The sequence below is a fragment of the Clupea harengus genome, chromosome 4 (genome assembly GCF_900700415.2).
Source record: "Clupea harengus chromosome 4, Ch_v2.0.2, whole genome shotgun sequence".
Taxonomy (NCBI): domain Eukaryota; kingdom Metazoa; phylum Chordata; class Actinopteri; order Clupeiformes; family Clupeidae; genus Clupea; species Clupea harengus.
Genome location: NC_045155.1, coordinates 11020328 through 11047437, shown reverse-complemented (window position 1 = coordinate 11047437; position 27110 = coordinate 11020328). Strand labels below are relative to the sequence as shown.

At 41.8% G+C, this 27110-nt stretch overlaps 3 protein-coding genes across 5 annotated transcripts in view; 2 read left to right on the top strand and 1 right to left on the bottom strand.

The window, feature by feature from the left end:
• Window positions 1-561: 561 nt before the first annotated feature.
• slc38a5b (solute carrier family 38 member 5b) lies at window positions 562-14776 on the top strand. Of its 2 annotated transcripts, none has more exons than XM_012826162.3 (16): window positions 562-785; window positions 5429-5575; window positions 6039-6108; window positions 6218-6333; window positions 7500-7573; window positions 7928-8020; window positions 8561-8642; window positions 8954-9036; window positions 9171-9229; window positions 9738-9851; window positions 10325-10404; window positions 10764-10864; window positions 11109-11233; window positions 11837-11981; window positions 12162-12265; window positions 12509-14776. In XM_012826162.3, exons 2-16 carry the CDS (start codon window positions 5520-5522, stop codon window positions 12611-12613), a joined length of 1407 nt encoding a protein of 468 aa, XP_012681616.1. In that variant the 5' UTR covers window positions 562-785; window positions 5429-5519; the 3' UTR covers window positions 12614-14776. The 2 variants fall into 2 exon arrangements, with proteins under 2 accessions (XP_012681616.1, XP_012681615.1); XM_012826161.3 differs by lacking the exon at window positions 562-785 and adding an exon at window positions 3147-3303.
• A 370-nt stretch (window positions 14777-15146) lies between these two features.
• On the top strand, window positions 15147-21608 carry wasb (WASP actin nucleation promoting factor b). The gene is made up of 12 exons (XM_031566203.2): window positions 15147-15477; window positions 16682-16822; window positions 17201-17287; window positions 17590-17686; window positions 17773-17799; window positions 17927-17962; window positions 18318-18516; window positions 18630-18672; window positions 18997-19150; window positions 19464-19912; window positions 20342-20447; window positions 20758-21608. The coding sequence occupies exons 1-12, from the start codon at window positions 15373-15375 to the stop codon at window positions 20811-20813; spliced, it is 1500 nt and encodes a 499-aa protein (XP_031422063.1). The 5' UTR covers window positions 15147-15372; the 3' UTR covers window positions 20814-21608.
• A 794-nt stretch (window positions 21609-22402) lies between these two features.
• The window catches only part of sema3gb (sema domain, immunoglobulin domain (Ig), short basic domain, secreted, (semaphorin) 3Gb), a 31074-nt gene continuing 26366 nt past the window's right edge, over window positions 22403-27110 (bottom strand). The window contains exons 14-18 of one of the 2 annotated variants that reach the window (XM_012826012.2): window positions 27061-27102; window positions 26285-26442; window positions 26092-26159; window positions 25491-25618; window positions 22403-25312 (exon numbers count right to left, since the gene is read on the bottom strand). In XM_012826012.2, the coding sequence (XP_012681466.1) occupies window positions 24836-25312; window positions 25491-25618; window positions 26092-26159; window positions 26285-26442; window positions 27061-27102 (873 nt within the window). In that variant the 3' untranslated portion in view covers window positions 22403-24835. The remainder of the gene's footprint in view (window positions 25313-25490; window positions 25619-26091; window positions 26160-26284; window positions 26443-27060; window positions 27103-27110) is intronic. The other variant, XM_031566202.1, reaches the window with a different exon arrangement.

Here is a 27110-nt window from a genome sequence, read left to right as displayed (position 1 = left end):
AGAATCACACTGTTAATTTAAAGCTGTGCTTTTTTGATAACCTAGTCTACTATGACCTGCGTCTACAGTCTGATAGATATCACAAATAGGCTGCTGAAATGTAAATGCCGCCTAGCTGCAATAAGCAATCAGGGAACCTCAAAAAGAGATAGACATTTCTGCCTGCCAACTATTTTATGACTGCTGCACATCCAGGGCAAGGGTGAAGTCCTAGAGTAGCTAGATAGGCAAGAACAAAACTCTCAGCATAGTTCATGTTTCTTGGCAGAAGATGTAATGAGTGATGCAATTTCATTCGAGAAGCTGCCTGATAAAAACAAACGTGATACTTAAATGTAATATCAAGATGGTAGTGTGCCCATCTGTCAGTACTGTGGCATAGTATGTGTTTACGCCAAAACTTCTGGTCCCAGTAGGTTCCTTCCCCATGAAGCTCAGTACATTCCAAATTTGCAGTAATTTTACGCGTGCATCCAGAAAGCCCTCTATCCTGGTTTCAGCTGGCACTAGGAGTGACTTGTTAGTGTGACATCACAAGAAATTTGAGACAGCCTCCCTTTTAGTGCCTTTCCTCCACATGTTCACCCCCCTATCTGACTCTCCCTTCTCTCACTCCCTCTCTCTCTCCCTCCCTCTCTCTTTCTCTAGATCTATAGTGTCTTTTCTGTTGGCTCTTATTCTACTCTTACTAACAACACTGAGAAAGACTTTACCTTAAGCAATACACTTCAAGGCAATACTACAGCAACTGGTTTTTGGAAAAGAGACTTCCATTTGCAGCAAAGGTGAGAACTCTGCATTTCTTTTCAGAGCACCCATACTAGCCACATGGGCCATAAAAAGACGCAACTCTTTTAGACAGGAAGGGTATAGCTGAGGAAACGTCCACCTTCAGGGTGAGAATGGAACCTTTCCTGTTGGCAAAAATCAGTGTACATTCTTTTCTGCACTTTTTTTGCCTTTCCTTCACATTAATTCTGGTATTTGACAGTCGTGTTGGCCTTCTCTTTTGCATAGCTGGGTGTTAAGCAAGTATGTGCAGAGTAGCTCTCCATACCATAGCATCAACAGTAATGGCACACAAAGAAATACTATGTAAAAAGGGTTGTTTTTCAATAAACTGTACTACCACTACTTTTGTCTCAATACACTAGCACCGGACACTGCTAAATGCTAATTTTGTGTACGTTTATAGTTACAATTGCATTGCTCCTGTTATCCGATTAACCTCTTTGTGCTACAAAAGCTTTACACTACAGTATTGTGCATTATCATATTGCCTGCATTCTAGCTGGCATTTGTGAGTTGGAAATGTTGTGATCAAAATGTAACACACTTCTTAAAATATTTGTTAGAATAGTCTGTACCTTTAAGTGAATAAAACCCGATGACCTTAAAATTCATTTCATTTGCCATTGCTCCCTAATACTCTTTTAAATGCTGAGCTACTTCGAAAAGTATGTAGGATCCCCAGAGGGGAATAGCTCAGCTAACCTAAGCGAAGTTTACTGTACAGTATGTTATTCAGCAGCCAGTGTTTAGGTGAATATGGTAGGTGGATATATGTAGACTCTAAGTAAAAACATATGTTAATCTCGATAGCTCACTGCAGTTTTATTTGTCTTGTGAATAGGGTGAGTACATTGTTAAAGTGTAGGATTACATTTTGTCCAACCCTCTGGATGAAACACCACTTTTTATGTGTTATGTAACATGCAAGCTATACCCTCATAGATGGGGAGAAAATAGGTCAAGAGGAATTGTAGTGTTTTTATGTTTGATTTATTTTGGAATAAGGCCGTTTGCCGTCATACCAGCTAGATTGCTGGCTATCTATGAAAGAAAATCTCTTACCGAATGCTGAAACTAATATAGTTTATTAAATTAGCTTCTACCACTGCAATTTCTGCAACTGACTGCAATTTCACCATTAATCTTGTCCTTGGAAGTTGTGAGTATTAAATTAATGTTTTTGCCCGTTGTGTTGAATCGTCACTGAAATGGTAAAATGGGTCAAAAGAATCAACAAAGTGAAATTGAGAAATCTGACTCCCCCTCCCCATGTTTTGTGACTCCCATGTGGCATTCTGCGTCATGCAGTTGGACTATTCTCATGGAAATTTTTAAAACTCTCTTCCTTTTCTCAAATACTCTCAGTTATGAGAAAACCGTCTGGAGTAGCAACAGCAGGAAGTTATGGGCTACAAATTCATTTGATACATCTAAAACATCCATGCCTTACAATCCACCAATGGGCTTCTGCCTTTTGCGCCAAGCATGCATGCTCATGCGTATCCTGCCATTATTTTGGCCTGCAGTTTATGACTGCAAATGTGCCCAGTACATTATATACAATGACTTGTGGAAATAGCCATTATTTCTGAGGCATTGTCATCACAATTGCATACGAATGAGACTGCTGTCATTAGTTAGACCAAAATAGTGTTGAAAGCGGATATTTCCTAGCTGTCTGCAAACAAACATGTAACTAAAACAAATACAAAATGTGTAGAATTTGTGAACACACCTTCTTTACAAAGATGTATTGAACTCAAAGACATTGACACAGTTGGGTGGAGGTGTCAAGTCCCCTGGGAAATTCTGAGATGCAAGTGTAGGCATGTCTCTATAGTATCTTTGTGTGTCTGACATAAAAAGAGCATTTGTATTCTCCTCCTGGCCCAGTCGTGAATCATGTAGGTGTCAACACCATGAGGATTCATTTTTTACCCTGATTAAAAATCTAAGTAAGCCTGAGTTTGAACTGAGGATAAAGTCACTTATAGGTTCTGCTGAGACAAGACAAGGTGAACAGACAGAGAACGGACAGTTGGAATGAATAAGAAAGTTACCACGCTGTTTGATTGATGCCAACAGATGACCCTTGGCTGAGATATAGACCGTGACAGTAAGCTTGGTTTCAGTTAGAGAAGTGTTTCGAGTGTTAAATCACAAATATACATTCATACATTCATAGATTCAAAATTCTTTTGGCTTTGGGCTCAATATTCAGGCACCAGGGAGATGTAGTAATGAAAAAAAACAACAACACTAATATCGAAAGTTATTCAGACAGGAAAGAGTTAAGAATGGGTGTTACTAGACACTCTTTCCCGCCCCTCTCTTCCAAATGTTTTAACAGAGTGCTAAGAGGGTTAAGCAAATAGCTCATTGACTGGCTGCATATATACCCACAACATTCAAAGGGTTCATCTGGGATAGTAAACACTGAAGAATCCCTGGGGAGAAGTAGTGTCGCAGAGATCAGTGTTGAGAAGTGATCAGCAAACTTTTCCATTGTGGGTAAGTTTCCTTGGGGAAAAAATGCACCAGTGAGGTTAAATGGTTTGCTATAAAATTATGTGTGTCTAGATGACACTCTTGCATCATACTATACATCATACTACTAAGAGACTTATAATCTGTCTCCTTCACTTCACGTGTGTGTGTGTGTGTGTGTGTGTGTGTGTGTGTGTGTGTGTGTGTGTGTGTCTGTCAAATGTCCTGTCAGGTTAAATTACATGGGAAATAACACGGGGGAAGGGGGGGGGGGGGGGGGGGGGGGGCTTTTGCATCTGTCATGTGTAAGTTATAGCTGTCAAGCAAGTTTTTGTCATTTCTTGGGAGAATGTAACAAACCATATACTGTACCATGGCTTGTCTTTAATGTCCTTATAAACACTAGATGTAAACACGTTTACTAGATGTTTAAAATCTGTGTTTAGGTTTACATTAAATATTGTCCACTTTGTGTTTTTCTATCTTACTCATCAGTATTGAGGTCTTGTTTTATGTCTTATTCATCGTTAGAACTCTGGTTGTCCACAGGCCACTTTAATTATTTAAATGGATGGGCCTGGTGAATACTGAAACTGCACAATGTAGAAACAGTCAGTAGTCAATGTATGTAATCAGAAAAAGCATGACATTTCAAAGTGATTGAGTCTTCACTAATGGAAATACATATACTTTTTCAATGTGTATTTTCAGAACAGGCCGTTGGGAAGACGTGCAGTGGTGTTGAAATGACATGAAATATTGCTCTCTTGGTTTTGCATTCCCAGACTTGCTGATGATATGTTATGAGAAACAAGTATAACCCTAACAATTATGCTTGACAAAGAATATCTGCTACACAAATCTCTGATTTTATTGACCTCTGGGATCTGTATTTGCTGAAAACAAAGTATGACATTTTCCATTTTGCTTGTCTTCCCATTCAGACTGGTCTTTCCTTTCCTCCAATGACTTTATTTCAAATATAAATCAATGTTAAAGATCTTGTGATGTTGTGAGTGAGAATATAATCTTGTCGGTGCCTGGTTATATCATGTAATACAACAAGGCTGCACCAAGTGGTGGGGAGTTGCTTGTAATGTGTGGACTGCATCCAAACTCTTTTGAGCCACGTATCCATCCCCCAAGTAAAAATACTGCACTGGAAAAATACTGGACAGCTAGAGATGCATGGATAGTTCACATCCAGGGCAGTCTCCTTTGTTGGAGTCAGAGTATTATATGCAGGGAGACTACCACTTCCCTACCTGTATGAGTACATTTACATTTACATTTAGTCATTTAGCAGACGCTTTTATCCAAAGCGACTTACATATGTGCGACTTACAATGTATACACATTTTACATTTACACTGATGGCACACTGCACATCAGGAGCAATTAGGGGTTCAGTGTCTTGCTCAAGGACACTTCGACAGGGAATCGAACTAGCAACCTTCTGATTACTAAACGACTTCTCTACCACTGTACCACTGAGTATAGTAATACGTTTTATGCTTAGCAGTGCATCCTCTGCATCATTTCACTTCTCTACATAAGTACAATGTTCAGTGGACGTTTAGTAAATACTAAATAGTTTTTAACATCACAACATCAGCCCTACTATTGCCTGATTGCTCTTGTACTCCTATACTAATTCATGCGTTAGTTTTATGTGATGTCATTTATGCTCATTGTGTCATAATTCAATTTAATACGTTTTAAAGATGTCAGTCGAAGGAGATAACAAAGTTTAGGGGTCCAGAGAGATCTCTATAGACTCCTTCCTTCCGATTAAAATAAAACGTAATCTAAAGGGTCTTCACATTTGAAAAGAAGGGAAGGGAAGGGAAGGAATGGGAAGGCTGAGTGGAAGTGGAAATCAATCTCCTTTTTCCACATGTCAGAAGGCTGTGGGAAGCAGACACATGGTATCACCCTGTAATCCTATGGGCAACATCTTGACAGGTCTCATGGTTACTCTTTAAACACGGCCTTGCGACCATACGATTTTTTTTTTGCCACCCTGTTGAAATTGTGTTCCCCGAACATTGGGGGAAGTATATATCGCTCAAGGAATCTTTTCTTTTTTTCATTGAGATAATATGATTTTATGTTTGAAATCCTGAGGAATTATTGTTTTATTTTACAGAATTTACCTGAGGGAGCTCAAGAACCGCAACACTCCTAACGTCACCGTAAATTGTGCATATCAAGAAACTTGTGCCTCTCTGTTAAGAAGTATGGAACTGCATAAGATGTCAAATGGTCACCACGACTTTGTCCCTTTGGAAGAAGGGTATGTTTCCTCTTTGACTGAAGTTACTGATACCCAACATTACAATAGAAATAATAATAATTCTTCATGTTCTTCATTTGTCACCTTAAGGATTGTCTCTTGTGATAGAGGTTGATTCCGATAATGATTGAATTAGCTGGTGTGCCATATCTCAGGTTTCAAGCTGGAGATCTATCTAGGATTGACTATGAAGTGACTATGAAACTTAATTTGATTTGAGTTCAGTTGTGAGAGCACAGTGGAATTATTCGTTTCTGGAGCCTTTTTTGACAATTTGATTACATGCTTTCTCAACATTTTTCTTCTAAATGTGTACTGCATTCACTTGCTCTGTTAAGTTCAATCATAATACACAAGACATGACTTATAACAGTTGTAATATTCACAATCAGTGCACAGAAGGTTTTGTGGCACAGTATTGTTTAGAACATTAGCTTTACCTGTCCTCTTTCTCACATCAAAGGTTTGAACCTGAACAAGAGGAGTTTCTGCCCCACAAGGATGATGGCCAAAATAAATCACAGTTTAAAGATGTGAGTATCTTTGGCCGAATGAGGTTGAATGCCACTGTTGCCTTGTGATGTTATACTCAGGCCATGTTGATTTAGTCAGGTCTAGTCATCTCTCTTGTATTTCTTTCAGTTTGAAGGCAAGACCTCTTTTGGGATGTCTGTTTTCAACCTCAGCAATGCCATCATGGGTAGTGGAATTTTGGGACTGTCATACGCCATGTCCAACACCGGCATCATCGTCTTTGTGTGAGTGACATTATAAGCAGAACTGCAAATATAATATATATATATATATATATATATACTGTATATATATGAATATACACACACACACACACACACACACACACACACACACACACAGTATATATCCAGTATTCCCTGCATAAATGGCCCAATGCATCTAGAAAGAAAGATAAACCATGAATCATTTTTTCTGAGGGGTTCGATTGTTCATTGTCCACAGGACTTTGTGGCGCTCTTGGCACACAAATGGGAACTGCCCACAGAATTCAGCAAAAAGTCACAGTTGATTGTGAGGGTCTTGACCGATCAAGAGGCTGTGTGTGTGTGTGTGGGTGGGGGGTGGGGGGTGGGGGGTGGGGAGTCCATGAGGTCCCCAAATCGTATTACAGGACTTAAATATAGCCCTGGGCTGACAGATGAAGTATGGCCTTGCCTGTGAAACAAACTGGTGCATGTGGGGTGACTGGAGGGGGAGGAACCCAAACACACGTGAGATGCATTGCTTGCACAGGGACCTGTGTTGCATGTGTCAAGGTGGCAGGAAGATAAAATGTTTGTTAACACTCCATTGTGCTGTACACTGGGAGGCAGGGCTGAACATGTGCAAGATAGCGAGTCCAGTCTCAGTGGCACTGCCTGATGGGAACTGTCCAAATTGCAATAAAACAAATAAAGCAAGCAAGCAAGCAATGGAACAGATTTCTGGTTCGAACATAGACATATACCACTCTCAAATCAATAGGCACACTATACTGTGATGCAATAAGGTGAAACAGCTTGATATTTAGTCTGTTTGACATATAAGTTCAAGTAATAACTGGCTTTTGACTAGGAATAAAGAATAATTTAGCTTTGTCTGTGACATTTTTGTGTGAAATTCAAGCATCCAAAATGTACAATTGTTTGTGCCCAATGTTTAATGCCTGGTTTACATGTGTATATTTCTGTTTTATTTCTAAGGAGGTTAGAAACCATGTGGGTTTGAAATAAAAAATCAGGCTTAATTGGGATTGGGCACCTTATTTTTAGACCAATGTCGTACAAACATTGGCCCTCAGTGTGGTGTGATGCGGTCGGCAACCCACATGATTTATGATTGGAAACGTATGACTTTGGTTAGCTTGTTTACCCAGTTGTCTTCAAATTGCTGTTTTTCTCATCACCAGGATCTTGTTAACTTGCATCGCTGCTCTGTCCTCATACTCTGTCCACCTGCTTCTAAAAAGTGCTGGAGTTGTGGGTAAGGAGTTTACAGTCTCAGTCTCAAAAGCACACTATATTTGTGGCTTTTAAGTTGAAAATGAGTTTATCGCAGGTCAGTTAATAATGAAACTGAACAAACCTTGGAATTAAAATGTCTAAAATAATGGTTTGTTAACCAAGGAATTACACTTCTTGTCCAATATCTCTTAAATTACATTTCTCAGCTCATAAATATAAACTATTAACTTCAGCATGAAGAGACATGAAGTACAAGTTAATTTCCGAACTTCACTCACATTAAGTACATCATTTAGATGATATTAGTTAAATGATTCATTACTTTTATTTGAAACAAGAATGAAAGAAAATAAAAACCTTTGATCATTTCCAGGTATCCGTGCTTACGAGCAGCTTGGCAAGCGTGCGTTTGGCCAACCCGGGAAGGTGTTAGCTGCCGTTGTAATCACCATGCACAACATCGGGGGTAAGTCTTGGCTTGGTATCACATCAGTTATTTGTTTCAATTTCTCATTCATCATAAATGAAGTATGCCAAATGAGTATGCCAAATAAAGTATGCCAAATGAGTATGCCAATGGTCTAGCACCCAATTCAGACCTGTCATACTCATGACCATTATGTCAAACATTCGCTATATGGTGTTAGCAGGCATTGTATGTTGACGTTAGCTCACATAGGTAGGAGAAAACAAGAAAAATGAGGCCACATCTTGTTATACCAGGAACATGTTATTCCACTGTGGCAGGGGCTAATGTTGGATCGGGCACAAGCCAAAAACCGCATGGACACTCTCTCACTCATAATCACGTGGAACATTGCTACCGTTACGCAACATACCCTTGTGGCCTATAAAACAAATATTGAATTGTTTGGCACCAGGGTTTTTTGAACATTGCTGCAATGTTTTCAGCCTCTGCTGAACACAGAAGGCCCAGTGCAGCCACTCGTGACTTTACGTGTTTGTGTGGCGACTGCCTGAGAGAATCTTTTGTGTCTCTCCTCAGCCATGTCCAGCTACCTATTTATTGTGAAGTATGAGCTGCCCCTGGTCATCCAAACTTTTTTGGGAAAGCATTCCAACACTGGGTAAGTGACATTCCATTTTAGTATAGTCTGGTGCCGTCCAAGTCCAGCCCTCTCCCTTACCACATATTCAATGTCAGTTTGTGCAAAGGTCCAGGATTAGATCAAACTTCTATCATTCATAGTGGCCACGTTCTAAATAGACCTGCTGCTCTAAATCTGTAACACACTAGTCAAGGGTAAAGAGGAATCTGTATTTATATTTGACACTACAAATTAAACCTGCCATATGGAGAATAAAAGCCTTATCACGATAGCAATAAGAATGGCCTACATGTAGTGTAGAATTTTAATATCTTCAAACCCCTCCACAGGGAATGGTTCCTGAATGGCAATTACCTCATCATCATCGTCACTATCTGCATCATCTTCCCTCTTGCCCTCATGAAACAGCTGGGTATGTCTGCATTCTCCAGTAGGACGCTAAACTGACTGACTAAATTGTCAGCTTGCAAATGCCCTGTACATTGTTGAGACACAAAGGGCGCAACTTGTAATTACTTTATAAATGAATCGTTAATTTATTTGCAGGGTACCTTGGCTACACCAGTGGTTTCTCTCTGACCTGCATGGTGTTCTTCCTATGTTCGGTAGGTGGACTTCATCAGAACAAGTCAATTCAAAACTGAAATGTATTGGTGGTGTGGAAACATTTCATTTCATAAAATAAAGTCCTTACCAGTTCCGAAGGTAAAGGATAAGAACAAAATGAATTAAACAGACTTATCTGCTCTGCTTCTTGATTCACTAATTGTGCAATTACTAAATCTGGATTACTCCAGAATAATAACATAATATAATTATTACATTTACAAATTTTCTTTACTCTCTTTACTATCTAAACAGTTTGTAAAATGGTTAACATCCATGAGTGATTGTTCAGTACATTACAACCTCTTTTGACATAAACACCAGAGGAAGTTTAATATTTGACTATACATGGCCCTGAGCCATGACTTCCTCCTATCAGACACGTATGCAGCAGAGCTCAGAAAGCTGAATGAGTTACCACACATGGGTTGTATTTCACACCAGTGCCTCTTCTCCTCACCCTGTTATAGTGCCTGTCTGCCTCATTGTCATAATGCTGCTTTGCAGGTCATATACAAGAAATTCAGCATCCCCTGTCCTTTTGAGGAGTTCGGCAATAGCTCCATAAATGCCACGCTTGAAGAGGATTGTGAGGGGAAGTTCATCACCATTAACCAACAGGTTAGGGCAATAAATGATTTTCCTTCCTGGCTAAAGGTGAAAAAGAAGTGTCTAAAAGTTGCCAAGATTCAAGCGCATAGAAATTATTAAATGTCGGAATTACTTTTGGGGAGCCCTCGGTGAGGAGCCATCACCACATAAGGTTAGAGGCTATTTATAAAGATTTTGGAGAGGCTATTTATTATGCCATAAGATCTGTGCATCTAAACTGCAGGCTTGTTACCAGGCAGGAACCACGTGCTCGTTATGATATCGTAGTCTTAAAACATCTCAACATAATCTTTTCTGCAGACATTTGGAATCGGGCCATTTGTGCCTAGTTACCTCAATTGTGTTATGAATAATCTTGTTTTAGAGTTACTACACCATATACATTTTGTATGTGATAGCTTTGTCAATATTAGTAATACTAATATTAAATATGATACGCATGATGAATTAAAATGATTAATAATCTCTGACATTGTGTTTAGACTGCCTACACAGTTCCCATCCTGGCGTTTGCCTTTGTGTGTCACCCCGAGGTGCTGCCAATCTACACTGAGCTACGCAAGTATGTCGTCTATAAACGCTAGCTCACAGCATAAATAGTACTCAACTGTATGCCAAACATCAAGTTAGGCTGTTCTTTATGTACACACGTAGTGCATGTCTGCAGCACGTAGAGTATACCCTTCTAAGAACATCAGCGCTTCCTAGATTAGTTCTGTTGCCCCCAGTCTGCACTCTTGTAGTGAAGCTATCTGCTTAATAGAGATATTAAGGAAGCAATGGCTGCTCTTCTTGGTGGGATTTTCTGTTGAATAGAAATTATTTAGAACTGAGATGTCCGTGTTTGTGATAATGTAGGAACATCTTGATGCTTTTCTAATTTTTTGTTTTTTTTGTTTTGTTTTTCTTTATCTCCGTCAGTCCCACCAAAAGACGCATGCAGTCAGTTGCAAATGTGTCCATATTGGGCATGTTTGTCATGTACCTCCTCACTGCAATCTTTGGCTACCTCACCTTCTATGGTAAGAGAAGACCACTGATTTGGTCAAATTCTGCCACCATTGGACATTTGATTGGCTGGGTCCCAGAAGGTCTGAAATGAAATTTGATTGGCTGGGTCCCAGAAGGTCTGAAATTACATTTGTAATGAAATGACAATCAGGTCTTTGTACTCTGCATCTTGCCCTGTGAATACCTAGAAGTGGTACTTTGGCTGTTTATTGTACATTTGTACTTGAAGCGACATCAATTGTTTTGAACTGACAGGAAATGTGGAGTCTGAGCTGCTTCACACATACAGCAAGGTGGACCCCATGGACACGCTAATCCTGTGCGTGCGATTGGCCGTCCTGGTGGCTGTCACACTCACTGTGCCTGTCGTACTCTTTCCGGTGAGAGCATATCAGGCAAAAAAAAACTCATACTCATACTCTGAAAAGTACTCAGCTTGCATACTCATACACTGAACAGTACTCAACTTGCATACTCATTATCATACTCTTATTAGTACTCAGCTTAAATACTCATACTCTTAAAAGTACTCAGCTTGCATACTCATACTCTGAAAAGTACTCAACTTGCATACTCATACTCTGAAAAGTACTCAGCTTGCATACTCATACTCATACTCTGAAAAGTACTCAACTTGCATACTCATACTCTGAAAAGTACGCAGCTTGCATACTCATACACTGAACAGTACACAACTTGCATACTCATACTCTGAAAAGTACTCAGCTTGCATACTCGTACTCATACTCTGAAAAGTACTCAACTTGCATACTCATACTCTGATTAGTACTCAGCTTGCATAATCATACTCTGAAAGGTACTCAACTTGCATACTCATACTCATACTCTGATTAGTACTCAGCTTGCATACTTATACTCTGAAAAGTACTCAACTTGCATAGACTTATATATACATCAAGAAAAAAACCAAGTGAGTCACTATCTGATCCTGTGGGGACTCATGTTGAAATGCCTGTGTTCAGATCCGCAGGGCGTTGCTGCAGCTGCTTTTCCCAGAGAAGCCATTCCACTGGGCCCGCCACATCTCCATCGCTGTCTGCTTGCTCATCGTGGTCAACATACTGGTCATCTCTGTGCCCAACATACGAGACATCTTCGGCATCATCGGTAAGATGGGAGAACCGCAGGGCTTGGTATCAACCTGCAGCTCAACAGAACTTCAAAAGCACACTTTCCAGCCACCTTTCCAGTTGCACTCATAGTGCAATTATGAAATCTCTCTGTATTTTCTAAATCTCATGAGGTGTCCTCACCACATATTTTTCCGTATTTTCTCATGTTTAACAGGAGCAACATCGGCACCCAGTCTGATCTTCATTCTGCCTGGCTTGTTTTACATCCGTATCGTCCCCACAGAGGATGAGCCTATGAATTCCAGAACAAAGATCCAGGTAGGCCCTACCATACATTTCACAGGAGCTTCTGTCGCACATACCACATAAGAAATGTCTTATTAACATGAGCTAAGCTCAGGTGTGGTAGTAATGAAAAACACTACTTTCAGCATAAAAAAGAAGACTGAGACAAGGCATATACATGAAATCCTTATTAGCTGACAAATATCATCATGAATAAATGGTCATAAATAAATGGTCATAAATCCTCCTTGTTTCCTCCTCCCCTTTCACCCCCAGGCTGCCTGTTTCACTGCTGTGGGTTTCATCTTCATGATCATGAGTCTGACCTTCATTGCCCTTGACTGGATCAATGGAGAGAACAGGAGTGGCGGTGGACACTAGTGCCACCCCCTGTCCAAAAGAGGTCGCGGCGCCTGTCCAGGGACCACCCTGTGGCCGTCCCTGGCCACAGACTCAGGTCGGCTCAGTCAGATAAGCGGAGTCAGTCACAACGGACAGGCCGGACCCCCTCCCTCTGATCACGGTTTTACCTCCCTGTGTTGTGGTAAAACCATGTTTCCCGCCACCACCTTTGAAAAACAACAAATAATAATGTCTGTTAACTACGAACTGTCATGGTAGCCATGATAGTCGCAGAGGAAGTGGAAGTGAGGTCACGTCCCCGTGTCAGCAGTTTGGGGAGACGTCACAATTGTTTCAGAGAAGATGACCATTTTGTTGCAAATCATTAAATAATTAAAAACTATTAAATTAAAAATACCCAGAATATGTCTTAGGCAGGCCCATCAAAATGGTCCAAAACAAAGAGGATGCCAGAATAGGAGAAGAAAAGAAAAAAAAGAAAAAAGAGAGTGGAAAGCTAAATTTGGAAAGCTAAATGTATCCGTTCAAACAGGACCTGGAATTTCCAAATGCCGTGCTCCTTTTCTCACATCAGTGCTGCCAAAACTTTTTTTTTTTTTTTGTTCTGCTTGTTTGCTTTGCTCTTACCATGGAACCCTGGGTTTGACACAACAGTGCAACAAGATGTGGGCGTAGAAAAGTAAACATCTTAAATAACTTGTATTTTTTTGGTCAAAAAAACGAAATGCTGCTAGACCTGTAATAATGGTGTACGTCCGAATGGACATTGGAATGATAATGTACTCTGGTTCAATCCTTCATCTTGTTTCAGATGTTACAATTCATTAGATTAGATTTGTCAGGGTCTGAAAAAATATAAGTGATTTGACTAAAATAGCTGTTGTGAGTCTTACAGCATTTTTTTTTTGACAACAAATAGTATGTACTACATCTTTTCCCAAAATCCCTCAAAAATATGATAATTTCAATTGTTAGCTGTGGAGATTTGTCAGATCAACTGATGCTACTGTGAAAAAAAATGTGCTGGAGAATAATTAAGCAAATGTAACCCAAAGACACCTTTGATATAATTATCAGTAATTTATTTATGTCCATTAGACCAGTCAAAACTGAGGAAAATGTTTGTGCTTCTATGTGAAATGTTTTGGGAGTGGAGGTACCAGAGTATCTATTTTTACATTTTCTAAAGAGGATTCATTTCGTTATACAGCTATACACTACATTTGCCTTGCCCAATCATATGCCGCTTTTGTACTTTATCTGGATCTTGAGAGTAGCGAAACGCTTTGATCTGTATTTTTTAGCAATGGGTTGAAATGGGAGTTTCAAACACTTGCTGGTGCTGTCGAGGGCTTTGTAAGAGCAATATTTTTAGTTATGCTTTACTTGGAACTCTCTGCCATGAGAGTAACATACCCTTGCCACAAACATGTCATGGTAGATGCTGTATCCGGTCATTAGTCATAACGACAGATGATATCCAGTGACAAGACAATGTCATGTTACCATTATCAGTAATCGGCATGGGTGCTCTCTGAATTTCAGATGTCACATGCTTAAAAGCTGGTACTAATAATATAACACTGTCACATCATTGGACACAGACTCCCTTGACTCTAATGAGAGGATATGACATGTGCTGGACATGTTTATGTCATGCTTATGGCAGTATTATTATTAAGGGTTAAAGGAAATTGTTGAAATATTTTTCACCATCTGGCTTGTACAATACATTAATTGGAAATTGCTTTGCATGTTTACCTCAAGGATTATATGTATACTATGCCTAGCGGTGACAATCACCAATGCAGAGATGAGACAGAAAAGGGAGATGAGGGTTATGAAACTGTTTCGTGATATTAGACGTATCATAGACTAAAGAACTGATGTGAGTATTTAAACAAGCATTGCAATTCAGAGGAAAGAGGTACCCCACATCATCTAAAACTTCATTACTCAGTAATGGAGTGAATCTAATATGCTTTCAGGCATTAAGAGAACTTGGGTCCTTCTTAAGTTTCGTCCACAAGTTGTCATATGTGATGACTGGCCATGAATCAACAATGGAAAGAGCTGATCTACCCAACACCCGTCCAATCTGGGGGTTAATGCTCTGGGTCCCTGAGACTGTGAGACTCAATTTGTTTTAATGTGTTTCAGTAAAGGTGATTGGTCATCAAATTTTGTGTATGAGTGTTCTTTTCACTTTCTGGGGGGATAGGTATGATGAATGGATATCTTGTCACTGATGTTGTTATTTAAAAGTTATGGAATCATTCTTTCCATACACAGCTGATTGTATTTGTGTAACTATAGGCCCATCTTCTCAAAATGAATAGAGTAAGCTATATATTAATAGATTAAATTACAGCCATGTACCACATACCACTGGAAAAGTACACATTTATTCTGGATACCCAGACATGTCAGCGTGTACAACAACAACTTTATCAACGACAACAACATGTTTTTACAATATCATGAGAAAAGAGAAGGCATGACTTCACATAAAGCTCCTCAGCAAACCTCAAGCAGTGCTAACTACAGGAGCTAACTACTCACACAACTTGTGCATGCAGCAGGGGTGTGTGCATGTAGCACTCTGCCTGTGTGGTTACCAGACATCCACTTCCTCTTTAGCTCTCACATCAACACAACGTTAAAACACGGAAGTCCTGGCAGCACTCTGTCTCTCAAGAGGCTTTAAGCTAACAGGGAGGGCGGGGGTTGGTTCTGAACGGTTCTGGGGCTCCCAGGTGATCCACGACGGATGAGAGATGAGTCGAGGAGGGAAATCAAAAGCTCAGGACCACGTCCACAGCGTGCTCCTGAGCATCCAGGAGAATGAGCGGGTGGAGGACATGCTGGGGAGGAGATGTGTGGTAGGCAAAACACTCTCTAAAGCTTTGGTATTTTCATATAATAGGGCACCTATCAAGGTATCTCCTGTGTGCATGGACAAGATAAACCTGGTTTATAATGACTGTACAGGTTATTTGAAACAAAGGGGTGACTATTGCCCCATCTCTTGCAGCTCATGTCTCTTTCATGAGTCATCGTCAAAAAACTGTTTTCATACTAATGACATGTCACATACAAAATTAGCGAATGATGAAAAAATGCTACAATCTCGGTTTCATGAGAGCATCCTTAGCTGTTACAGTCACAAAGTTTTGCATATTTGGCTACTGCAGGGTGCATCATGACTTCAGAGTAAGGTGACAGGAAACTGCATTTGAGGCCATTTCCTGAGGTGCCACAGCATGTTGACAGACTCTGTGATACATGATCTACTGAATGGAACAGTATAGTATACTGTATACTATACAGTATACTTCATGACCCCTTTTCAGTCTTGAATTTAAATCTCCTAAACATCCAAATACAGAGTTGCCAAATTTCAAGGTTGACTTGATAATGGATTTCCCCCCCCATGCTGGCTTGAAAACGTAACAGAAAAGCATGTGTCTCACACCAAAAGCATGAGAATTGCCAACCCTGCCAAATATGATGTCTATTGCAATAGATTTCTACAATTGAAATAAATCGAAAGTGAATACACAACTTTTTGTTGTAATCAGCTGTAGAATAAGTCACAACAAGGGTAGGAGTTTTAGGGAAATTATGTTTGTGTTTTACACCGTAAAGCCCGACTTCTCAGTTACGTACTTCCTGAAGTTTCCCAAGAGTTGACCAAACCTTCTTCAGAAGCAATGTGTGACAGATAAGGAGTCTAAAGAGAGGAATTGGTGCCAGCTAGATGAATATATATAGAGAAGTTGAGCAGATACTTCCACATTTTTTTCTGTGTAAGGCTTTACTCACTGTGCAAAACACACATTCATCATGCATGCAAACATAACTGCTTTGCCTTCCATTTTGGTCATTGTGTCTTTTAAGCCTTCTCACAGCATTGCATGGGCAGGTTAAAGCCCCAAATAGAACAATAATCTTAGAGACCAACTCACACAAATTCCTTTGGTGTGAATTTCTGACGTCTTATGCTTTCAGTCCAACACCGCTCCTGAACAGCAGTCACAAATGTGAAAGCCCCTTTTCTCCCCTCTGGTTTGTTTACTTGGCCAGACGCTGGCGACTGCAGTGGTTCAGCTGTACATGGCCGTGCCTCACTCTCCCAACCAGTGGAGCATCCAGCACACAGCCATCGTTTGCTTCGTCAAGGACAGCCCCAGACGCTCCTACTTCATCCGTCTCTTTGACATCAAGGTTGCCGCGGTTACTCCTCCTCTCTCTCCTATGAGCATGAGTGCATTTGATCAGAGTATTTTCGTCAGCTGTGTCACTGGTCACATAAGGACAAGCATTATTAAAGCCTCTTAATATTGTGTATGAGAATATTTGTTGACCTGACCCTTTTCATGCAATTATTTGTAAATTATCGTAGGTTTATTTTCTAATCTATGTGAAAATAAGCATGTTTATGTTGATATACTGTACCTGATATTGGCTAACTATTCACATCACACAGTACAACACTGTCTTTTGACAACTCTGTCTAAACTGGTTTTCATAAGCTCTGGTGTCTTGAGTGTCTGCCGAATGTCAGTGTAAAGTATGCAGACTCAGTGGGCATGTTTTTATCAGGAGGGAAAGCAGATATGGGAGCAGGAGCTGTATGAGGAGATGACATACTCCAGCCCTCTAACCTATTTCCACACCTTCTCAGCAGATGTGAGTACCCACAGTCCTCTGGGGCCCTACTGTCAAACATGCAGCCTAAGGGTCAGAGTTCAAGAACAAAATGTGCTGTGTTGTGATTTTTTTGTGGGCTGGAAGATTGATTTTCCACCATGGTGGCTGAACTAATTTGACGTGGTGCAATAAATACACCCAATATCACAGTCATTGGGAGCACCAACACAAAATAGAAAGACTTCCTGAATAATCCAATGGGAACCTATTGTGATGTGCTGGACAGTCAGGGAAGATGATTCCTAGCCTTGTGATCCAGCAGTGGGTGCTTTTCTGTGCAGGACTGCCAGGTGGGTCTGAACTTTTCGAGCGATCAAGAATCCGAGGCCTTCAGGGGAGCCGTGGAAGACAAGATTGCCCAGAGGGCTCAGCGCCAAGGTCAGTTTGGTCCTCAGATACAGGAGTATTTCAAAAAGACTACTACACCCACAGTGTCATCCACTATCTTATTTATTTTATTGCAGAGAAGAGACAGCATCATACAAGTAAAGGTATGTTTAAATGTCTCTTTCATATACATCTGAAACATGTTCCTGTCATTTTGTCATGTTGACTTCTCATGTGAAGTGTGAACGTCCATATGGGCTTGCTGCTGTTTGACATTTCTTCTTCTTTTAGAGAAACGTGGCCTGCCGCCACTGCCCCCTCCTAATGGTGAGTCATTTTCCATGTGTCACACTCAGTTTGCCTTCTGCTATGACTAAGTGTGAAAAGAATAGAACGCGGTGTCGCATTTTTTTATATGGGTAGATCTACGTAGATCCAGTTTCATAACATTCTGTAGGAGGAAAACAGTTTTCTGACCCATATTGCAGAGATGATATCAGTGGTGTCAAAATTACTCACACTTCATTCATTTATGTCAGTACACTATTCAAATGAGGTACTGTATATGGCCAGCTTACTCCTGCTGTGTGTATACGTGTGTGTTCATGTGTATGTATGTGTGGGTATGTGTGTGTGGGGTGTGTGTGTGTGTGTGTGTGTGTGTGTGTGTGTGTGGCATTAGGACCTGGTCCAGGATCACCGGTAGCATCTCTGGCCACTGTCGACATCTCAACCCCTGACATATCGCCATCACGCTATCGACCCCCTGTCCCAACTCCTGCTGGTCTCTCCAGCCTGGGGAAAGGAAAGAAGGAGAAAAAGAGCAAGAAGAAATCAGGCAAACTCACCAAGGCCGACATCGGCGCTCCCAGTGGATTCATGTAAGCCTGTTGTGCAGGAAAAGACAGCTCCTGCAATCATCCAGAGATGCCCGTTTCACCCATTAATTTATCATTTTTTCCTTTACATTAATCTCTTCTTTGCCCATTTGCAGGCATGTGACACATGTTGGATGGGATCCAAACAAAGGTTTTGATGTAAGTTTCTTGAGTTTAATGAGTACATTAAAAAACACATTATGAAGAGAAAGTATCCTAATGCCAGAAAAATATCTGGCAGAGACGGGGCAAATTATAACCTAGGTTACTTATTAAAGCATGTAGTAAGCATAGATCCCTGCTGTGGTCTGCAGTATGGAGCCAATAATAACCTCCGCTGCTGATGAGAAGTGGTCTTATGATACACCAGATTACTTTTTGGGCCAACACAGGTCACAGAGGAACATTGGCTGAACTCACGTTGCAAAGCTAATGTCATTGTCACTGCTGTCTGTGCCTCCCTGTACTCTTCCCTAATGACAGACCCAGAACCTGGACCCAGACCTGCACAAACTCTTCGCTAAGGCAGGAATCAGTGAAGATCAGCTGATGGACCCGGCGGCCTCTAAACTCATTTATGACTTCATAGAGCAGAACGGGGGTCTGGATGGGGTCCGCATGGAGATGAGGAAAGACGGTGCGTGTTTTTACTGTCACCTCTCTCTTTGAAGGTGGAATTAAAGGGTGGTTATAATCTAATTCACTTTCTGTCAAATTCACCACATTTCTCGTGGTCCTCTATGATGTTCGTACATAGTTCTGGCTCTGTGAATGGGCAACAAACAAAGGTCCACTGACCAAGCAATACACTGTGCCAGTGAATCAACCATGTTCTCTTCAGGAGCACTGCAGTGATCTTTTACCAGGATTGAGGACTCACCTTTGAGAAATGCTATGCAGTGGACTGGAATGGCCAGTGTTCAAGATGTGTTTGTGTTTTCCACATGCAGAAACTCGTAGTGGCCATTCCGCTCCTGCACCCCCTCCCCCGCGCGGTGACCATGGCCTGCCCCCTATCCCAGGTCATCCCCCTCGAGGGCCCCCATCCCGAAGCCCAGGGCCTTCCTCCAGTCGTGGTCCTTTACCCCCTCCTCCACCTGTGGGCAGACCAGGGCCCCCGGCACGTCCTCCGCTCCCCTCTGGCCATGCGCCTCCCCCACCTCCTGCTCATGGTGGTGGCTACTCAGCAGCACCTCCACCGCCTCCGCCAATGGGTGGAGGAGGACCCCCGCCTCCCCCTCCGCCTCCGCCCCCGCCACCTGCCTCTGGTCCGGTGTCCTGCCCCTCCAGCAGTCCTCGGAGCCCAGCTACTTCCAATCCTCCTCCTCCTCCTGTTCCAGCTGGAGGGGGTAGAGGTGACCTGCTGGACCAGATTCGGTCGGGGAAGAAGCTAAAGATGGTAAGATGTGTCCCACTATCCTCTTTGTTGCCCTCAAATACCCACTCAGTAACCAGTGTCACAACAGGAGCGCATGAGCAGGTGCCTCCAATGTTAAGGACAGTTTTCTTTAGTACCTCATACAGCCGATCACAGCCTACAGTGTCTCCAACAAAAATCCCATTCTAAATAGAAATGAACCTCTACTGGTTATTCTGTTGCTTCTTCCTTTTGAATTTACGAGGCACATTTCCCTGAACTGCTTTTTTGTTCATGTCCACACATGAACAGATCCAATCTAACTGTGAAACTGTGGGAGGCACAGTGGTTGTTACTGTTCCATGTAAATCTGGATGTGTGCCATGAATAATTATAAAATGCTGATGGGTTCTTTCTGGGAATGCTGCATGTTGCACTGTGACATGACGTTCTTCAAACCTGTGTCACCAGGTGTCAGATTCAGACTCAGGCCCCCCCCCGGCTCAGCCCGAGGAGGGAATTGTGGGAGCACTCATGATGGTTATGCAGAAGAGGAGTAAAGCCATCCACTCCTCAGGTAACACCCACATGCCTGGAGCTCGCATGTATAGCGCGTGTGTGTGTGCGTGTTTGTGTGGGATTATTTCATTTAGAGCATGGCTTTAATGCAGAGAAACTCTCTTTTCACTGTTTTAATTATGCCTGTGCCTTGATACTGGTGGCAAGTTCCAATGTTATGTAACTGCAGCATTAAGGTGGTGTCAGAAAAGGGATGTGACCCAAGACAGGAGGCTCTCAGATTGTGACATCAAAAGATTTTTCTTTTAGATGTATATATTTACCAATTCTATTCTTGTTCTATTCTATCCTATCCTATTTTGTGTTAGGAGATGAAGAGGATGATGGTGGTGATGATGAAGACGATGAAGAATGGGATGATTAATTTTGTCATGTTGGTTATTTTTCAAAGTTCTGTCTCTACAATTCCCTCATGTTTTCTTTAGTTTGACTCAGTGAAAACCAATGTAATATCACAGCACTGACCCGTTTTGTAAATATATAATACCTTTGCAGATATCTAAGTTCACATAAATGTCCTACAAATAATCTACAATCTACTTAAGGATGAAAATAGTTTACACTGTTCCTTGTCCTGTCCATGAAGTAATATTGAAAGAGGCTTCAGTGTTTTGGGTACACTTCAGACTTTAATGCCATTGACATGTTTTTGAAAAGGAGTCCAATATAGATTCATAACGCACAGAGAATGATAAAAAAATAATGTCCAACTTTCTGTGTTGCTGGTGTTCAATACCCTAACTGTAGATTTCCAGGGAGAATTTTTGTCATTATTCACCCGAGCCGACAGGATGTTTTCGTGGTCTCCTGTGTGGTTAGTCCAAAACAATTGAAGTCCCCAGAACATACAATAAATCTGAGGGGTTTGGACCGAGGATATAGCACCCCCCTCTGCAGGACTGGCTGAGTACAGCAAAAATGTTGGCAAAAGTTTGCGGAAAAAAACTGTCTATGTGGCAGTGCACACTGCCAAACCATGACTGGTAACTGGTAAATCATTAAGTGCTCGAGTTTTTTTATTATTTTTTTAAAGAGCTGTCCATACTGTCCAATTGTTAAGGACTCCCACCGCTGACACGCACACACATACACACACACACAATATGGTTCTCCAGAAATGAAGTGTGAGTGAAAGTCAAATAAAAACAAAAACACAGAGCGACTGCTTCCCCAAGTTTATAAAACAGTTATATATCTATTGAAATTCCAAAAACGCAAGAAATATAACAACAATAATAAAATAATATTTATTACAAACAACCACGTTCACTTAGTCTGGCAAAACAAAAAAAAAAAATTAAACACATCTACAAATACAAAGAACAATTAAGATGTAGCTTGATTTAGTTCAATGACAAAACACTCAACCCAAAGCACAGCAAGACAAATAGGAGCCAAGCACTAGCCTCTAGTCACGAGCCTCCTCTGTGTGCTTGTGGTTTTTCACTGGGAGGACACCAGCCTGGCATGGATGTTGGCTTCAGTGATGGAGTGACTACAGAGGGAAACATGTACCCTCTGCCTGTGCAAGATTATTGTCTTTTTTTGTGTTTTCATACTGTCTGTATTGATTTAAATCTTTCGGACTGATCAGGAACGGGCTTGACATGGATGTGGTTCCTTTTGTCTTGCTCATGTGATTTGGTACAAGTGATATTCCATAGAAAGTGCTAGAAGAGGTAGACTTTTCTTTTTTTTAAATAAATCCTGCAGCTAAAATTTCCCTGTTACATACAGTACGTCTTCCCTAGCAGTTCCCTCTCTAACATCTCATATACCTATTCACTGAACACAATTATCATTGAACAGGACTGTTGTATTAGTTCAAATAGCATGAGCACTGTGGGCCTAAACTCAGCCTAAATATCCTTGCAGTGCTAGTATCAAGGTTTGTTTACAGTGCTGTGGCTTCACCTCCATCAGCATTCACCCAAAAAGTCTACCTCTTTTCTCTTTCCATGAATACTGGTCCTGTTAATGAAAAACACACAATATTAGAGGGCTCACCGAACCCAGTCCCCTCACCCCATCACCAAAGTGCACAACTTACAGGAATATGTACAGTCTCAAAATAAATATTTGCCATGGCGAGGGTGGAAGAGAACAGAGGAGTAATGAATAAGAGCAGTACCTCAATTTGACCAATAGATGGCACTGTGGTAGTAGTATACCTAGTGTTTCTATACACATGTGGAATCCGAAATCCATTTTTTTTAGTAACAAACATGAGACAGAAACTATCACAGGTCATCATAAAGTCTGAAGTCCTGTGTCATGCTGACATGAAATTGAAACGTTTAGCATCAGGGAAAATTGCAAACTGGTTGCTTATAGTTAGATTTCACACTGCTGTAAGGGGTTTTCCCAGTGTTTGGGGTGGGGAGGAAAATATGCACAAAATGATATTCACTGTTATCTAAGCTACTTTTCCAGCACAGATGATACATGCACTAGTAAAAATGAAAACATCTTACTTGCATTTTTTTTCTGCCGTGAGTGTTTTACAATAAGTACACAGGTTGACTGCCTCGCTGTAGGCTATTGTATATATGCTCTTTAGTTTTTTGTGGACTACAAATGCAACAGTGATAAGGTCTCAGTATATCTTTGTAGGACACGCAGGACACATAGAAAAAAGACTACTGAACTAGCAGAGGACTTCACCTCTAATAGTATCACTCGCATAGATTAAATTCATAGCTATATAAAAACATGACGGCTAATTCAATGACAATATTCGCATGACACTGGCTCTCATCCAGTCCAATAGCCTTTAGTGCAGATTTTGCTGCTTGAGAAATGAAACACTGTGTCTTAGCAGTAGTAGTAGTTTTGGTCCATAATTTAGACTTGTGACTTGGTGACACATTGCCTTGAAACTGACAAATTTAAATCATGTATTTTTGTCTTGTTCTGGTTATTATGATGCAGATTTAAAGAATATGCACTTCTTCTACAGTGGGATTGAAATACATTGGATATGCAAGAGGAAGTACAGATATTATTAACTCTTTTTACATTTCGAAACATACGATAACATTTACATTTACTTGCTGCTGGCATTTTAAGTACTGAAACAAATTATGTCATTGTAAGCCTAAGGGGACATTTCACTTAATTGAATTTGAGCCAAATGAGAACAAGTGGTCCTAACCCTTTAAAGACAGTGTTCAGGAGTCCTTCAAAGGTGCTGATTTGAAGGGGGTGAATACTTTAAAGTTGCTGACTACAAGCACCATACTTGCTTTCCAAATGAATAATACTTACGACTTAAATACAACTGAAAATATTACTGTTTGAATCTTAAAACATGAAACACATACTGAAGGCAACATAATGATACAGAGGGTAAAAGGGGGCTTTGAACGCAAATTGCTCTGGCTCTTTGTGGTATATAACAGCCAATTCATTATCCCCACAAGGTCTTTCAGGCTTGTATGCTTCATCCTTATATTGTCAATAGCTTGGTCTGATCATGTTACCTGTTGTATTTTAGGGTTGCTTCCACAGGTCTGAAGATCATCATGTACAGTATAAACGCCCCTTGCGGCTCTGTGCAGCATTGTATTTCCATTCTAATCCTTCTGTTAATTCACTTTAACAAACTACTTAAATGAGCAGTATGAATGTAACAAGTATTTAAATACTGTTTTTGAGTCATCTGAGTCACAGACAGTGAATGCTTTGAAAATGATCACTTTGTGAGATGGCTGCAGGTGTGCTACGGACTGTGAGCTTTCTGAGTTACGATGTTACATGCAAAAGACAGGGCATGACCAATGTATATCAAAAGGTGAGCAAAACAGTACCTCCAGCCATAGGGACCACAACACTACAGCGGATGTGCTGAGCTAACTACGGCATTTACACAAATGCAGGGCCTGGTTCGCCAAAAGCATCATAGTGCTAGGGCCCGCTGTGAATTAAGGGGGGAAAGGATGAGAACACACTCTCTGTTACGACCACCTTAGCATTACAACAGTTGTTGTGAAGGGAGCCCAGGTGTTGTGCTAACTCATTATATGAAGTGACAGTGTGGTCAGTGTTGTATTAAGCCTCTGCATCAGGGAGGTTCCAGCCCTTCGCCTGATGAACTAACGCCACAGTCCAGGACGTCTCAACTTGAACCTTTCCTTATCTCAGTCAGCACAGCGATCGCCACGTCAGCAGATCCCAGCAGCTCACACGGACTCTCTGTGATGGAAGCAAAATGAATCTGGAGCATCTCTTGTCTTGGAGTGAAGGTGTCTGGAATGGGGGAGGGGGTTAGTATTTTAAGGATGTGTGTGTGTGTGTGTGGGGGGGGGGGGTGGTGGTGGTGATGCAGTGTCTATGACGTAGGACAGCGGGGCTGGAGAGTGTGGGGCAGGGGCTGGGCTGGGCGTGTTAGTGGTCTTGGGGTTCCGGCTCGTCGGCTTCATCTGTGTGTCTCCGGCTGGTGCGCTTGGGCTTCTGTGGACGGACGGCGCCACCAGCGGCGGGAACAGCGCCACTCTGCTGCCAGTAAGACTGGCAGTACTGGTTTATGAGGCGCACCTCTGGCTGCGAGGGGAGTTTGGGAGGGTACGCCTGGGGCGGGGGAGGTGGCGGTGGGGGCTGCCGCTCCTGCTGCTGCTGTTGGTGGTGGTGGTGGTGGTGGTGGTGGGGGTTGTGGCCGTGGTCCGGCCTGGACTCGGCAGGGATGTCGGGGGCGGTCAGGGCCTCTACGATCTCGCGGTCCAGGATGCGGAGGGAGATGCGAGCCAATGTGTGCTTGAAGTTGTTCTCGGTGGCCAGGCAGTGATAGATGCCGGCGTCCGACTGAGACAGGGACTTCAGCAAGATGCCGTGGCCAGTCTTCAGCACCTCTTTGTCACGATTCAGCTACACAGGTGAGAACAAGGTTTGTAAATGCTATACTTGAGAACATGGACATTTTGTGCTGTCACCATTCACTGAATTTACCTATGAGAGAGAAAAAGTACTAGGATAGACAATACGATGTGTGTGTATGTAAGACATTTGATATTTCACTTGATGACTTTATGATTTATCATCTTACTGCTTTCCTTCTTCCATCCTTCTGGCAGAGCCATTTGACTGAGGCTTGAGGAGACCTGGGCTGACACTCCAGGAAGGTGCTGCTCCCCTCAACACCAAACTGCACAGTTTCCCTGAGCCTCTTCTCTACTGGGAAGACCACAGACACACACACACGGGGACAATGCAGATGTGTGGGAGGAAAGAGTTCACTTACTGCAGTTCAGTTCAAATAGGCGAAGGCAAACACAAAGGCTGTTTGATACTGCTAAAACTCAACATTTGTTACGACAAATCCAAGGCCGTGAGAGAATTTCTTTACATCTAAACCCAAAGTAACCTCCACAGGAAAGAAAGGGATTGGACAAAAAACTAGTGTGCAATTAAAACTACAATTTCTACATTGTGCTTGATTGTTACTTTTCCCCACAGTACTAAACATAGTTATTTAACTGGTAGTGCACATAATAAAAAAAATGCCTATCTTCAACTCCACCATAAATACATGGATGACTTGTGACTAAATGAGTAGCATGCTGTATTTGTGACAACGTGCATTATAACTCCTATATAAACTCCACACCTCTCCTTCTGAGTACGTGAGCGCTGTAGCCATGACATACCTTTGGCATTAAAGCCTCGACACTGCCGCAGGGGGTCTCCATGTTTGATGTCCTGTCTCCTGCTCCTCCTAAAGCAGGCAGAGGACAGGCCCGGTCAGCTATGTGCCTGTGTGTCTGTGTGACTGTGTGACTGGGTGGGGGGGGAGCACCAGGGACACCTCGTGAGAGGGCTTTTAGTGGGAATGGCACGCACCTTTTGGTCGACGGTGTGAAGGGGGCACAGTTCTCGCCGTCCCAGGCGCAGTAGGGGTCCCGCGCCAGGCAGCAGTCCGAGCACGCCTTCCCGTAGACGCCGCATCTATGCAGGGACACCTGGGTCAGGCCCCGCTCAGATGACACGTACAGCTGTTGCTGTAGGTCAAAAAGCACAGGGGACAACACAGTAGTCAGAGATACAGTACGCTACGGCTACTGCATTCAGTCACAACTGGTCTCAAGGACTGTGCTCAATCTGAACTAATTCACCTGTACACGTGCACTAGAGTGAGCATGTGTGAGGTGTTTTCTGATTCACTCGTGTCTGAAAGCAGAGGCCTTTGTTTGCATTTTGTTGTGGATACCGGTGGTCTGATATAGAAGTCAACTGCTGACAATAATTCTTCCCACATAAGCAGGTGCTGCTAAGGCTGTGTGCTGTGTGCAGAGTGTTTACATAAGCTGCTGCAGTATGCTGAGCAGCTGAATACATAGTTTTTGAACATAGGCTTGACATTGGGCATGGACATGCAAAATGGCAATGGATATTATCTTAATTTTTTGTGTAGGCTACATACTCATACTTTCTGTTGTGTTTTCCACAAAAAAAACCTCAAACATGTATAAAATCGGTGTGAATGAATTAAAACCTCATACTAAGGCTATGTGGTCCTGGCTATAGTGCAGACATTCTATATATGGTACATAGAAAACAACTCATTCTATACATGGTACATATAGATGGTGATTATAATAATTGAACTTGAATTGAACCCTTTTTGAAGAAATCCTCATTGTTTTGACTGGAGCGGTAGTCTGGAAAA

Bases quoted from the DNA above. Each gene is read 5' to 3' on its own strand.
- wasb (XM_031566203.2), top strand. From the start codon at position 15,373: ATGAGTCGAGGAGGGAAATCAAAAGCTCAGGACCACGTCCACAGCGTG. The intron at 18,517-18,629 runs GTAAGCCTGTTG...GCCCATTTGCAG, and splicing joins GGCGCTCCCAGTGGATTCAT to GCATGTGACACATGTTGGAT. The intron at 19,913-20,341 runs GTAAGATGTGTC...CTGTGTCACCAG, and splicing joins CGGGGAAGAAGCTAAAGATG to GTGTCAGATTCAGACTCAGG.
- slc38a5b (XM_012826162.3), top strand. From the start codon at position 5,520: ATGGAACTGCATAAGATGTCAAATGGTCACCACGACTTTGTCCCTTTG. The intron at 5,576-6,038 runs GTATGTTTCCTC...CTCACATCAAAG, and splicing joins TTTGTCCCTTTGGAAGAAGG to GTTTGAACCTGAACAAGAGG. The intron at 8,643-8,953 runs GTAAGTGACATT...ACCCCTCCACAG, and splicing joins GGAAAGCATTCCAACACTGG to GGAATGGTTCCTGAATGGCA.